Source organism: Vombatus ursinus, unplaced genomic scaffold (genome assembly GCF_900497805.2).
Source record: "Vombatus ursinus unplaced genomic scaffold, bare-nosed wombat genome assembly UNPS02011369.1, whole genome shotgun sequence".
NCBI lineage: Eukaryota > Metazoa > Chordata > Mammalia > Diprotodontia > Vombatidae > Vombatus > Vombatus ursinus.
Window position 1 is genome coordinate 5,784,810 of NW_020951147.1, and position 13,240 is coordinate 5,798,049.

Genomic DNA, 13,240 nt, shown 5'->3' on the forward strand with positions numbered 1-13,240 from the left:
CAATAGTATTCCATCACATTCATATACCACAACTTGCTCAGCCATTCCCCAGTTGATGGGCATCCTCTCAATTTCCAATTCTTGGCCACCACAAAAAGAGCTGCTGTGAATATTTTTGTACATGTGGGTCCTTTTACCATTTTTATCATCTCTTTGGGATACAGCCCTAGAAGTGGTATTGCTGGGTCAAAGGGTATGCACAGTTTAATAGCCCTTTTGGCATAGTTCCAAATTGCCCTCTAGACTGGTTGGATCATTTTGCAACTCCACCAACAATGCATTAGCGCTCCAGTTTTCCCACATCTTCTCCAACATTTATTTTTCCTGTTTTGTCATGTTGGCCGCTGATGACTTTTGATCCCTGGATCTGGAGCCAGAAGACAGGGGTTCAAACCCCAAGGAGAATGCCTCGGCTGCCCCTTCTTTCCCTGATTCATCTAGGAGGGGGCAGAATATGGGGACACCCTGGTGATGAGAGGAGGGAGCATAGATCATCATGGGCAGAGGGAAGGTAAGCTGCAACCCATCTGACAAGTCTACAGCCATATTAAGTGAAATGGGGCCCCAAAGGGGGGCCCCAGCCAGCTGCACTCTGGTGATTTTGACTTGGCCGTGATTCAGTAGGGCCATGTACCACCCCCCCCCGCCAATCCCTTCTTCGGCTTACCTTCCCTATGGTGGCAGCTGCTGCGGGGAGGTAGTGGTGTTAGCCAAGAAGATCTAGACAGGATCTATCAAGACTGGTTGAAGGAACCAGGAGTAATTAGGTGGGAGAAGAAAAAACTCAGGGGCTTTCAGGGGAAAAGGGATTCACCTGGTTCTGCTCCATCACAAGAGGCAGCATAGGGAACAGTGGTGGGAAGTGGTCCCAAAGTGGCACGGGCTGCCATGAGAATCCCTGGAGGTGAGGTATTCAGGTAGAGGCTGGGTGAGCGAAGCTTCACAGGTGTGATAGCATTTGGGCTTTGTGAACTCCCCGGCTTTTTCTGGGCTCACTAGCTGGCCGGCACTGTGTCCCACCCTTGTATTATTTTATATGTACCTTATATTTCCTCATCTGTGTGGATATGGTATCACTTCCCAGTAGAATGGAAGCTCCTGGAGGGCAGCCAGTGTTGGGACTTTTTGTCTTTGTTTTCCCACTTTCTAGCACTTGATTATGGATAGAGTGCTGACCTTGGAATTCCTAAAGCCCGAATCAGAAGACCTGGGCTCAGATGCCGCCTAAGACACATAGTAGCCATGTGACCCTGGGCAAGCTTGGGCTGATCTGGGCTTAAAGTGAGGGAGGAGGACATTTGGCATTAGAGTGTGAGGTCTTTACACGGGAACACAGATTGTTTTTCTTTTATCTGTCTTTTCATCCCCAGCACTTAGCTCAGTGCCTAGTACAAAACAGAATGTTAACCAGGAATGGCTACAGACATATTCATAGAAAGACCCTCCAAAAAGGAACTGGGTGCCGTATAATTACAAGGACCACCCCATAGAAGAGTTGAGAAAAGGCAGCTCCCTTCTTTATTTGAAGAGGTTCAGGAAAACGGCTCTGAAATATTGCTTGCATTCTTGGTGTGGCTGGTTTACTGGACTGAAATGTTTGTTATGAGGGGATAGCTCACTGAGTACAGGAGAGGGGAGGGGTATATATGTTCAGAAATAAAGATGATGTAAAAACAAAAGATGTCAATAAAAATACTTTTACACACACCACCCCGCAGAATAAAGGGGTTGGGCTGGGTGATTTCTGAGGTCCCTTCCACTCCTCAGTCCATAGAGTCTTTACTCTGGGTTTGAGGGTGGTTGGTACCTTGATGGGATGTGACTGGCCATTCACTCTGCTAAAAATCAGGAAAAGTGCTCTCTTATATAGTTCTTGGTCTTTGCCTTGGTTTATTTGGACTTTATTGAATGCTTCTGGTCTTGAGGTTGGCTAAGCTCGCCAGAAGAGCGGGCTATGGGGAATTCTATATAACCTCAATTTGTGGGTAATGCTCAGTTCCTTGCCACCCTCCCAAAATTCAATCCTACTTTACTCAAGAGACCCCTGCTGATGTCAGCTGTGCCTCTAGGAAGTGCCTGGTCCAGTGCCATCCCACAAGGCATAGACTTATGGGGAATCTATCCAGGAGAAGTTCCTGGGGCCTTCCCCCTCTTCTTTAGTTCAGTTCACCTCAGCAAGGCTGCTGTGCTAGAGCCCTGGGGGCACCAGCAGCTACAAAAAGCGGTGAGAAGAAGGTGTCCTGGACAGGGAGGCCAGACAGAGATCTGGGGTCTAGTGCACTCTGACCCTGTGACCAGCTGCAGGAGCTTGGAGCAAATCCTTGCTCTCCCTGGTCTTCAGTCCCTTCGTCTGTGCCCCACTGCCCTCCACGGAGTGCTGTGATCCTGTCTCTGCAGAATATTCTCTTTTCCTCTGGTGAAGGGAACACTACACACAGAGTCAGACCCAGACTCATTTCATTGACCAGCCTTGGACCTGAAGGACAGATGAGGAAGCACAGGACATACCCCCCAAAGGGTGGGGGGCTCCAGAGGCAGATTGGTGGCCCTTGGGTTTGCCGAACTGCTTTTCTTTGTCCCAGGGAAGGGTCTGTGGTCTGGGAGAAGGGAGCAGTTCCACAAGCCTCTCCAAGGGCTTCCCAGCTGCCAGCCATCGTGTCAAGGCCTTTCTTAGGATCCCCAGTTTCCTTCCAGTTACAGCTGGAGTCTTGCCTTGTACACAAACCTTTCCTGATCCCCAGCTGCCAGCGCCCTCCCTCCCAAACTCCCCCGTGTTCCTTTTGTATATATTCTCCATATATGCGGATCGATGTTGCTTCTCCATTGGAATGCAGGTTTCTGTGAGGCAGGGACTGATTCTCTCTTGTCTTAGACATTAGTACATGCCAATTGATTGAAAACAAAAAAAAAAGTGAAAAACCTCAGACCTTAAGACTCTGCATTCTTGGAGGTTGTTGAGGGGAGACAAGGTGGACACAGGTAAGTAAAAATAAAATAATTTTTCAGGAGAGGGCACTGGTAGCTGAGGCCATTTGGAAAGAACTCACATAGAAGGCTGCCCTTGAACTAAGACTTGAAAGGAAGCTGGAGTTTCTATGGGCAGAGGTAAAGAGAGAAAGAACTCTAGGCAGAGGCACAGCCAGGACAAAGACGTGGAGGTGGGAGATGGAGTGTCCTGTAAGGAGTAGCACGGAGCCCCATTTGGAGGCCTCTTTTCCTATTGGGACGTATATCATTCTGAGTCTTCTGAGTTCTTGGCATCCCGTAATCTGCATCACTCTCAAGTATGAATGTTAAAAGAGACAGCTTTTGCTAGGGCAGGGAGAAGTTTGGGATCACTGAAATTTGTTAGTGGTCCAAGCCAGTCTCCTGACTAACAGAATTATGGCTGTTTAAGGGCCGACGTCTGTAATTCCATGGGTCCATCGTTGCAGATCAAAGTCCATCTCGGCACTCCCAGATTACTGTGGTCATTGTGTGAATGTTCCCCCAGCCTTGCCCTTTATCAGTTGAAACAAGTCTTAGTAAGTGTCTCAGAACTCTTCATAGTCATCCCATCTTAGAGCCCGGAAGATTTCCAGTATGTGAGTACTGTTCTGCATTTTCCATTCATTGCTCATCCACTTACCTTCCAGGTGTTTGTTCCTACTAAAAGTGCTCCTATCAGTATCTTTTTATATATATATGTGGATCTTTCACTGTCTTTGGACTGGGATCAAAAGGTACGTGCCATTTCATGACTTTGTAAAGTATAATTCCAAATTGAGATCCAGAGCAGTTGGACTGAGGCACTGCTCCACTCTCGGTGTGTTCATTTGCCTGTTTTCCACCATCCACTTCATATGGACCGTTTTCATCTCTGCATCGTCTCTGCCGGCTGTTTGCATCAGATCCCTCAGAGCCGTCCCTGGAGCACGAACAATGTGACCAGCCCTTTTGCTTCTCTAAACACACTGTGCTTGAGTGACTCATGTAGCCACCCACCTCCAGCCACCAGAGTCTGTTCTCTTTCTTTTGGTCACCTGCTTCCTTGGATCATGTGGTGCACCATAATGCACAGCAGTGTAACATCATGAAAAGGATGGATAGGGATGGGGACTGAGTGAGGAGAGAGATGTCATGGACTTGTGGTCAGGGAGCAGGTTAGTTTCATTTCATTTCCTTCACCATTTCCCAAGGGCCAGATGGGATTCTCTCAGACATCCCACAGGGGTGGGCAGGCAAAGGGATGAGAAGGTCTCACAACTGACATGAAGTCAACTCATCGGCCAAGTCCAGTTTTAAAAACTCCTACACAGAAGATGGGAGTCATGGTAGGTATTAGAGGATGAGTGAAAAGGCCTGAAACAATCTCGTACAAATATTGTCCAAAGTGTTAAGAACAGAGTCCACAAAGGAAAACGAAGGAGAATTGAAGGATTGTTTTTCAGTTGTATTGGGGAACATAGGAGAATAGAAGAGGTCAGGTGATGGCTACTGAGTGTGGATGAGATGATTAAAATTGGCCACAGAAAAAAAGCAGAACTATTGAACTCTCACTTGTTTTCTTTGCCGACAAGAAGATGTTTTGGACAGTAGATATTCTTTGTCCACTGGGTAAATTTTCCCTTTTGCATTTCCAATTTGACCTGGAAAACAGATTGACAAGAGATCATGTAAAGCCATGACCAAAATTATAAATGTATACATCCAGTTTCCAAAAATTATGAAAGAAAACTTCCCAGATCTCTTAGAACCTAAGGACAAAGTAGACATAGAAAGAATCCATAGCTACTCCTATAAAGAACCTGAAGTTGAAAATTCCTAAGGACATTACAGCCAAAATCCACAGCTGCCGGGTCAAAGAAAAATTCCCTAAGTAGCCAGAAAGGATAAATTCAAGTATCAAGGAGACAGGGTCACATAAGATTTGGCGACCATAACGTTCAAGGCATAGAGAGCACGGAAAATGATATTCCAGAAAGCAAACTCTGTAGACTTAGAACTAAGAATAATTTAACCCAGCAAAACTGAGTATAATATTACAGGGTGGAAATGGATCTTTAATGAAATAAAGGACTTCCAAACATTTCTGATGAAAAGACCAAAGCCAAAAAGAAACTTTGAAATACAAACAGAGTCGTGAGAAACATAAAAATGTAAATGTGAGTGAGCAATCATAAGGGACTAAAACAGATAAACATTTACATTCTCATATGGGGAGATGAAACATGTATCTCCTCCTAACTCCATCAGGGGACTTGAGGAAGTCTAATTAGAGGGCTGAGGAGTGATTGTTATGCCTTGATGATCTTTAAAAAAAAAATGGAAAGGGGGGGGCAGCGAGGTGGTACAGTGGGTAGGGCATCGGCCCTGAAGTCAGGAGGACCTGAGTTCAAATCTGGCCTCAGACCGAACACTTGACACTTACTAGCTGTGTGACTCTGGGTAAGTCACTTAGCCCCAGTTGCCTAAAAAAAAAAAAAATGGAAAGGGAGAGGAATATACAGTGGAGAGGAGGGTGGAGCAGAAAGATGGGGAAAATTATCTGATGTGATTGGAGTTTGTTGTCCATAGAAGCTAGGAACAATGAGTTGGGAGGAGTAGGGAATAGGCAAGATGGACCTCACTCCTCCAAACTGGTCAAAGGAGGGAAGAATCCGTGGGCGATGGGCATGAAAATACATTTCACTCTGCAGAGAAGTAGGAAGGAAAGGGAAAGAAGGGGATAAGAGGGAATGAGGTTGGGGCAGAATTAGTCTTAGGCAAAGCAAACTAATGTTAGATTTTGAAGGAGAGCTGAAGAAAATAAAGACTTATTGGGCTGTGGGCAAAAGAGCAGAGGGACAGGGGCAGAGCCAATTGCGCTAGACCTAGTGAGTTCTTGGCCCAGCACCCTCTTCATAAAAGAGGTTGGAAAACAAAAAGAAGGAAATTTTTAGAAAATCATTTGGACATAGTACACAATTAACGGTCATACCTGTGAAAATGAATGGGATGAACCAACCCACAAAATGTGACTGAGAAAACAGAACCTAATATTTGTTGTTTAAAAGCAACACTTAATAATAGCTAGCATTTATTTAGTGCCTACTGTGTGCCAGGCATCGTGTTGAGTGCTTTACAAATACCTTTTTCGATCCTCGCAACAACACAGGGAGGTAGATACTATTATCCACGTTTTACAGATGAAACCGAGGCAAACAGGATAAGTGACTTGCCCAAGGTCACATGGCTTAGTAAGTGTCTGATCCTGAATTTGAGCTCCTATCTTGCTGACTCCAGGCCCACCAGACAATTAAAATAAGGAGCAGGAGCAAAATTGAGATTACTGACTGATGAAGAGAAGGAATGGTGGGGTTTACCTGGCTCGTAGAGCACATGGAGGGGAATGAGAGGAGGCAGTCCAATTATACTGGAGAGGAAGGACAGTTGGTGCTGGGTGCCCTGCAGAGGAGTTAGAACTTGGGGTACAAGAGGGAGCCCCCAGAGGTCTTTTCAGCAGTGCCAGTCCAGGCCAGATCTCCACAGAAGGAAGATTATACTGGGGGTTGTTGGGAGGATGGATCAGGAGGGGAGAGTAGAAAACAGACTTGCAGGAAGCCACCAGCGGCCAGGTAGTGAGTCTGTTAGGGTGTGGCTGTGGATCCAGGGAGGGGGGAGACGTTGCAAAAATGGAATCTGCAGGATGAGGAGGGGATCCAGGGGCAGGAAGAGTCAAGGAACATTGTGGCCAGTGGGAGAAACAACCCAGCCTTGGAACTGGGGGGCCTTGGTCCGTAGACCGGCCCTGCTTCTTGCTAGCTCTGACCCTGGACAGACCTGACCTCTTGCTTTCCCTTGAGTTTCCTCTGTAAGGTGAGGAGGGTTGTATGTGATGATCTCCAAAGTCCGTATCAATTGTTAAAACCTAGACTTCAGGTTTCAAAAGTGGCAGATGGGGCATGGTAGGGTCACAGAGTCAGATGAGATGCAGACTCATTGGTTAAGACTAAGGAGCTCGCTTGGGGACAGGATGAGTACGAGGCATTTGTGTGTTCACCTACGTGGAGATGTGCTATAGGCAGCCAGCTCCTGCCTTCCGCTGAGAACAGACCTTTAAAGGAAATCTACAGACCCACCAATGACTTCCCACCAAATGCTGCCCAAGTCTTTGGGAGGTATGTCCCAGCAGAGCGGTTTTCATCCTTAGCTCTGGGCTGAGCTTTGACCCTGGTCATCCTGCCAGGCACCAGCATGGACTCTAGTGGAGAGGACAGGGAGGTGACCTCTGATCACCTCCAGGGCTAGGGTATTTCCCCTCTGGGCAACAGGGCTGGGCCTCCATATCCTGAGAGATTCCTCTGCTCTCTTCAGAAGCTGTTCCCAGGGCTCAGCATGAAACCTCCTTTAGCGCACACACAGACACACACGGACACACACAACCCCAAGGTAACCCTCCTTTGGCCCAGTGTTTCTTTTTCTTTGTGCCCCTTTGCCCTCTCTCCCTGCCACACTCTACCCCCTACCTTGATCTCTATCAGCCACCCAACACTGGAGTGACAGGAGAAAAACAGAAGCTGATTGTAAAGGAGGTCATCATGGAGCTGATTCAGAATAAGAGCAGAGGTGAGGTTTGGCAGAATGGGGTAGAAATTGAGGACGTTTTGAAGGAAAACAAAGTTTAGACCCAGTTACTGAGCCAGAGGACAACTAGTTTATTAGAAAAGCAAGAATAAGGACAAGCAAAGATGAAGGTGGGTAAAGGGGTTCAGAAGCGCAGCCTAAGGAGAGTGACTGGAAAAGGTTAAGGAGAAGGTGTTCGAAAGTCAAGGGAGAAATGCTGGTGGAGCAGATAAAAAGTAAGGAAATTAATAGTGTGGATTGGTGGGTGGGACAACTTGGTTGTGAATGTTTTAACTTTTAAAATTAACAATTGGCCATCTGTGGTTTTAACCAGGTGCTAAGTGTTGCAGTGTAAACACCACAAGTAATTCTAAGAAAGGCTGCTGAAATCCTCAGCCATTATGGAGAACGGGGAAATTTGTGCAGTACTTGAGACTGAGTGTGTGATGTTTGCATTTCTGCCACAGTCCAGTGCTTATCTCTGTTCAACATGTGGGCTGAATTCCCTCCTAGAGGAGATGGCAAAGGATTTGAAGGCTGCCTCTCAACACTCTAGGTTTTTAGGGGGATGAAGGATTCCTAAAAGAAACACAAGTGGGGCAGAGGGAAGGTTCCCTAAGGTAGGAGATGGAAGATTGTACCTTTGTGAGAGTGAGAATGGAAGAGTGAGAGAACAGAGATGAAAGGGAAGAAAAGGGGCACTTGTACCATTAGAGCTTCAGAACATATTGGAGCCTCCTTCTGAAGTGGAGAGAGATGGATGCCCTGAGAAGGAAGGCCTCCCCAGAATGATGTGACCGAGCCACAGAAAGCAGCAGAGGGAGAAGAGGAGGAGCGATTGGGGAGTCCCCGTTCAGGGTTGAAGCAACTCTTTGTCAGCCTCTGTCAAAAAGTCTTCCTCTGCTTGCAGGCCGAAAACTCTACCTGCATCACCTACCCTTGTGCACTCACTTCACTTTAACTTGGTCCTGTTCTAGCGTTACTGCTCCTTTCTTCCTCAGCCTCCGTATTAGCCTGCCACCAGGCAGCCACTTGTTTCGGGGCACCTTCTCACCTTCTTAAAAGCTTTACCAGAGGTAACCTCAGGTGCTTGGGGCACTCCACCTGCCCTTTCTTCATCAGCTTCAGTATGACCTGGGCTACTTCTCTTCCTTGGGCTTTCCAAATGCAGCTTTTTGTTGTTTTTTAATTTTTTTCTCAATTACATGTAAACAAAAATTTTTAACATTTGTTTCTTGTTTTTTATTTTGAGTTCCAAATTCTCTCCCTCCTGCCCTCCCTCCCTCCCATCTCCTTGGGAAGGCATGCAATTCGATATAGATTATACATGTGCACCCACATTAGCCATGTTGCAAAAGAAAACACAAACCAAAAGAATAAAAAAGTAAGCTTCAATCTGCATTTAGACTTCATCATTTCTCTGGAGGTGGATAACATTTTTCATCATAAGTTGACTTTGGGCATACTGTTTTCTCTTTTCTTTTTTCTTTCTCATGGTTTTTCCCTTTTGTTCTAATTCTTCTTTCACAACATGACTAATATGGAAATATGTTTAATATGATTGTATATATATATAGCCTATATCAGATTGCTTGCCAACTTGGGGAGGGAGAAAAAATTTCGAACTCAGAATCTTATAAAAGTGAATATTGAAAACTATCTTTACATATAATTGGAAAAAATAAAACACTATTAAGTAGGGGGGAAATAAAATTAAATAGTCCAAAATTTAAAAAAAATAAGTCCTTCAGAATTATCTATTGCTGAGAATAGCTAGGTCATTCACAGTTGATCATCTTACAGTGTTGCTATTACTGTTTACATTGTTCTCCTGGTTCTGCTTACTTCACTTTTCATCACTTCATGTAAGTCTTCCCAGGTTTTTCTGAAAGCATCCGGCTCATCATTTCTTGGAGCACAATAGTATTCCATCACAATCATATACCACAACTTGTTTAGCCATTTTCCAATTGATGGGCATCCCTTCAAGTTCCAGTTCTTTGCTACCACAAAAAGAACTGCTATAAATATTTTTGTATATATAGGTCCTTTTCCTTTTTCTTTGATCTCTTTGGGATACAGACCTACTAATGGTATGGCTGGGTCAAAGAGCATGCACAGTTTAATAACTCTTTAGGCATAGTACCAAATTGTTCTCCAGAACTGTGGGACCATTTTACAACTCCACCAGCAGTGTATTAGTGTCCCAATTTTCCTATATCCCCTCCTGCATTTGTTTTCCTTTTCTGTCATATTAGCTAATCTGATAGGCATGAGCTGGTACCTCAGAGTTGTTTTAATTTGCTTTTCTTTAGTCAATAGTGATTTAGAGCATTTTTATATGACTATAGATAGCTTTGATTTCTTCTGAAAACTACCTGTTTATATCTTTTGACCATTTATCCATTGGGGAAGGCCTCATATTTTTATAAATTTAACTCGGTTCTCTATGTATTTGAGAAATGAGGCATATATCTGGGAAGCTTATTGTAAACATTATGTTCCCTGTTCCCTGCTTTCCTTCTAATCTTGGCTGCATTGGTTTTGTTTGTGCAAAAAAAAGGATGTAATCAAAATTATCCATTTTACATCCCATGTAAGGTTCTTGGAATATGAATCTCTCCAGGCAAAAAAACTTACCATTTTTGTATTGAATGTTAATAGTTACCATATGCACAGTACATCCCTACCCTACCCAACCCAAAGAAACACTCTAGTTTTGCAAACAACCCCACCTTCAGGAATATTCAGGACTTCAGGAAAATTCTTTTCAATGTTACTATCAGTGAAACAACTTCTCAAGAAGGGCTCTTATCTTGGGGTCCAGAGCTTGTTTTTAAAAAACATTTTGATAAATGTATTTCTGTATAGTTGGTTTCCTTTGCAATTGTATGTTTTTTACTTTATGCATTTTTAAAGTATTATTGAATAGGGATCCATTATTATCCATAATAATTATTCATTATTTTGAGGCTTCACTACACACAAAAAAAAGGTTAAGACCCACTTGCCCCAAGGTTCCCTGTAAGTTCCCACTATTCAGAATCTAGATCAGTCGCTGGCCAGAACTACAGCCTTCAGATATAATCAGTCCAGATGTCAAGCCCTTCGGGGGGGGGGCTGTCCCCAGAAGATCCCCAAGTCAGGGCACTGCCACACCTGTGGGGGAAGGCCCTAGCAGCACTACCTGAGGGGGCAGCCTGCTGTTCACACTTGAGCAAACCTTTCCCTTTGTTCTCTGAGCATTCAGGCTTCTTACTGCTTGAGGACAGATAAGTCCTCTGCAGGGCAACATCTGGTCCAGGTACCCTCTTCCCAACTCTGATGTCACCAGGAGCTTTTGAACGTCAAGTGTTTGTGCCAACTCACAAGATACTAAGTGGGTGGGGCTTCCCCCTTTGCACCCGGCGGCAACCGCCTCACGTTTTCCCCACCTCCCTCAATGCCCCTTTCCCTGGTTTTACGGTGGCCTTATTGCTACACCCGAGCAGCGGGGGTCCAGACATGGGAGGCGAGCCCTGCTGGGTGGCAGCAATGAATGCAGCGTGCAGCCAGCATCCACTCGATAGCCCTGAGCAGGATCCCGCCGCTAGCATTGGGCAGCCTGGGGAATCAGGATCGGGAGAGGAGGAAGGGACGGCCCAAGAGCTGGAGCGGAAGGACCCCCGGAGAGGAGGGCAGCAGAAAGTAACAAACCAAAACGTTTCCCTCCGAGGTTACATTGTTTCCCTGCGGTCTTGGGCCGGATATGCAGGGTCTCCCCCGTTAGAATGGAAGGGCCCAGGAGGCAGACTGTCTCACTTGGGTTTGGTAACACCTAGTAGGTCCTCAGTAATTGACAGAGATGTCCTGGCCTCGCTACTTCCCGTCTCCCAGCGGGAAAGACTTTGAGGAGGTCCAGAGGCAGAGACAGGGAAAAAGCCACGCCCGGCAAGATCTGGGCCAGAGGGGAAAGGATGCCCTCCCGGGCCAAGGTCACAAAGAGAGTCAGGCCAGGTGCGAGCCGCCAGCTCGGCCCCCCTACGGCCCATATGTTCTAATGGACCTGCCACCCTACGCAGCCCAGGATTCTAGAGCACTTCACGAATTCGTATTTCCTAATTCCGCGCCTTTGCGGCTCTCCAGCCCCCGCAGTCTTGGCCGCGAGGCCACGCCCCCACCCTCCGAGTCCTCCTCTCCTGTTGACAGTCGGCTTGGCTTCCAGGGTCGTTCCTCTTAGCAACAGCCGTACGAGGCCTGCTTTCCTATTGGTAAACGGATTTACATTTTTTATTGGTCCGCGTGCCTCTGATCTGACCAATCAAATGTAGCCACGGCGACCCATCTCACTCCACAGACCTAAGGGGGGGGGTTCGAGATGCAGATATTTTCCCAGCGGGAAGATGCTGCTCCGTTTCCCAAGGGGGACGCGCTTTCCACAGCTTTTTATTGCGTTCTAGGAGGTCTTGTCCGCCTCATTCTCTCTTCTCCCTTCCCTCCCTTGGGGTCTCCCATCTCAGTTTTCTTGGCTGTCCACCCCTGAGAATGGTTCAGCTCTCGGATTGCGCGCCGGGAGAGGGGCCTCCCCCCCTCCCGGCAACGAAGGGTAAAAGCCTCATCTTGGTCGTCCGGGAGATACCATGTGTGGCCCAGGAGGCGGGGGACACGCGACTCCCCGAGAGCCTGCGTCCCCTCGAGGACGTGCTCCATCGCTCCCCTTCCCCACGCCCCGCGGCAGTCTAAGTGCAGATTAAGCTCAGATCAGGAAAGCTTCCCTGGTGACCGCGGGGGGCAAGGGGCGGTGCACTTGGTACGACCCACCCCGCCGCCCCGGCGGCCGGAAGTGAGGTGTCTGCGGCTCGCACTTCCGGCCCGGAGGGGGTGGGGAGTGTTGTTAAGTGGTGGAGCCGCCACCGCCCCCGTCACGGTCCCCGTCAGCGCTTCCCCGCCGCTGCCCGTGTTATCTCCGCCGCCGCCGCCGCCGCCGCCGCCGCCGCCGCCGCCGCCGCCGCCGCGGGACCAGCGGGCTCGGGAGCCCCGAGCTCCCGGTGAGTGAGGGCGGGTTGGGGCGGGGGGGAGGAGCGGCGGGGGCCCCGGGGGGGTGGGGCGGCCGGGCGGCCTCGCGTGCCGCAGCCCCGGAGCTCGAGGGCCCGCCGCCCCGGGGTGCCGCGGACACGTGGGGGGCGGAGGCCGTTCACACGCGCCCCGTCGCCCCGCAGGTCTCCCGGCCGGGGCCATGTTCCGCACGGCCGTGATGATGGCCGCCAGCCTGGCGCTGACCGGGGCCGTGGTGGCCCACGCCTACTACCTCAAGCACCAGTTCTACCCCACCGTGGTCTACCTGACCAAGTCCAGCCCCAGCATGGCCGTGAGTGCGGGCCCGGGGCGGGCGGGGGGCGGGGAGGGCGCGGAGGGCGCCGCCCCCTCCCCCCGGGCACCCCTCACCCCGCCCCGCGCCTCCGCCCACCCCCAGGTCCTGTACATCCAGGCCTTCGTGCTCGTCTTCCTGCTGGGCAAGGTGATGGGCAAGGTGTTCTTTGGCCAGCTGAGAGCTGCCGAGATGGAGGTGAGACGGGGTGCCGGAGGGACCGGGTGTCGGGGGACTAGGTGTCGGGGTGCTGGAGGGACCAGGTGTGGGGGTGCTGGAGGGACCTGGTGTCGGTACTGGGGGACCTGG

At 48.5% G+C, this 13,240-nt stretch overlaps 1 protein-coding gene across 2 annotated transcripts in view; it reads left to right on the forward strand.

Moving 5' to 3' along the window:
* The first annotated feature begins 12,782 nt into the window (after window positions 1-12,782).
* SYVN1 (synoviolin 1) overlaps window positions 12,783-13,240 on the forward strand; it is a 5,362-nt gene continuing 4,904 nt past the window's right edge. Inside the window, exons 1-2 of one of the 2 annotated variants that reach the window (XM_027856234.1) lie at window positions 12,783-12,931; window positions 13,037-13,129. In XM_027856234.1, coding sequence (XP_027712035.1) covers window positions 12,800-12,931; window positions 13,037-13,129 — 225 coding nt within the window. In that variant the 5' untranslated portion in view covers window positions 12,783-12,799. The remainder of the gene's footprint in view (window positions 12,932-13,036; window positions 13,130-13,240) is intronic. The other variant, XM_027856235.1, reaches the window with a different exon arrangement.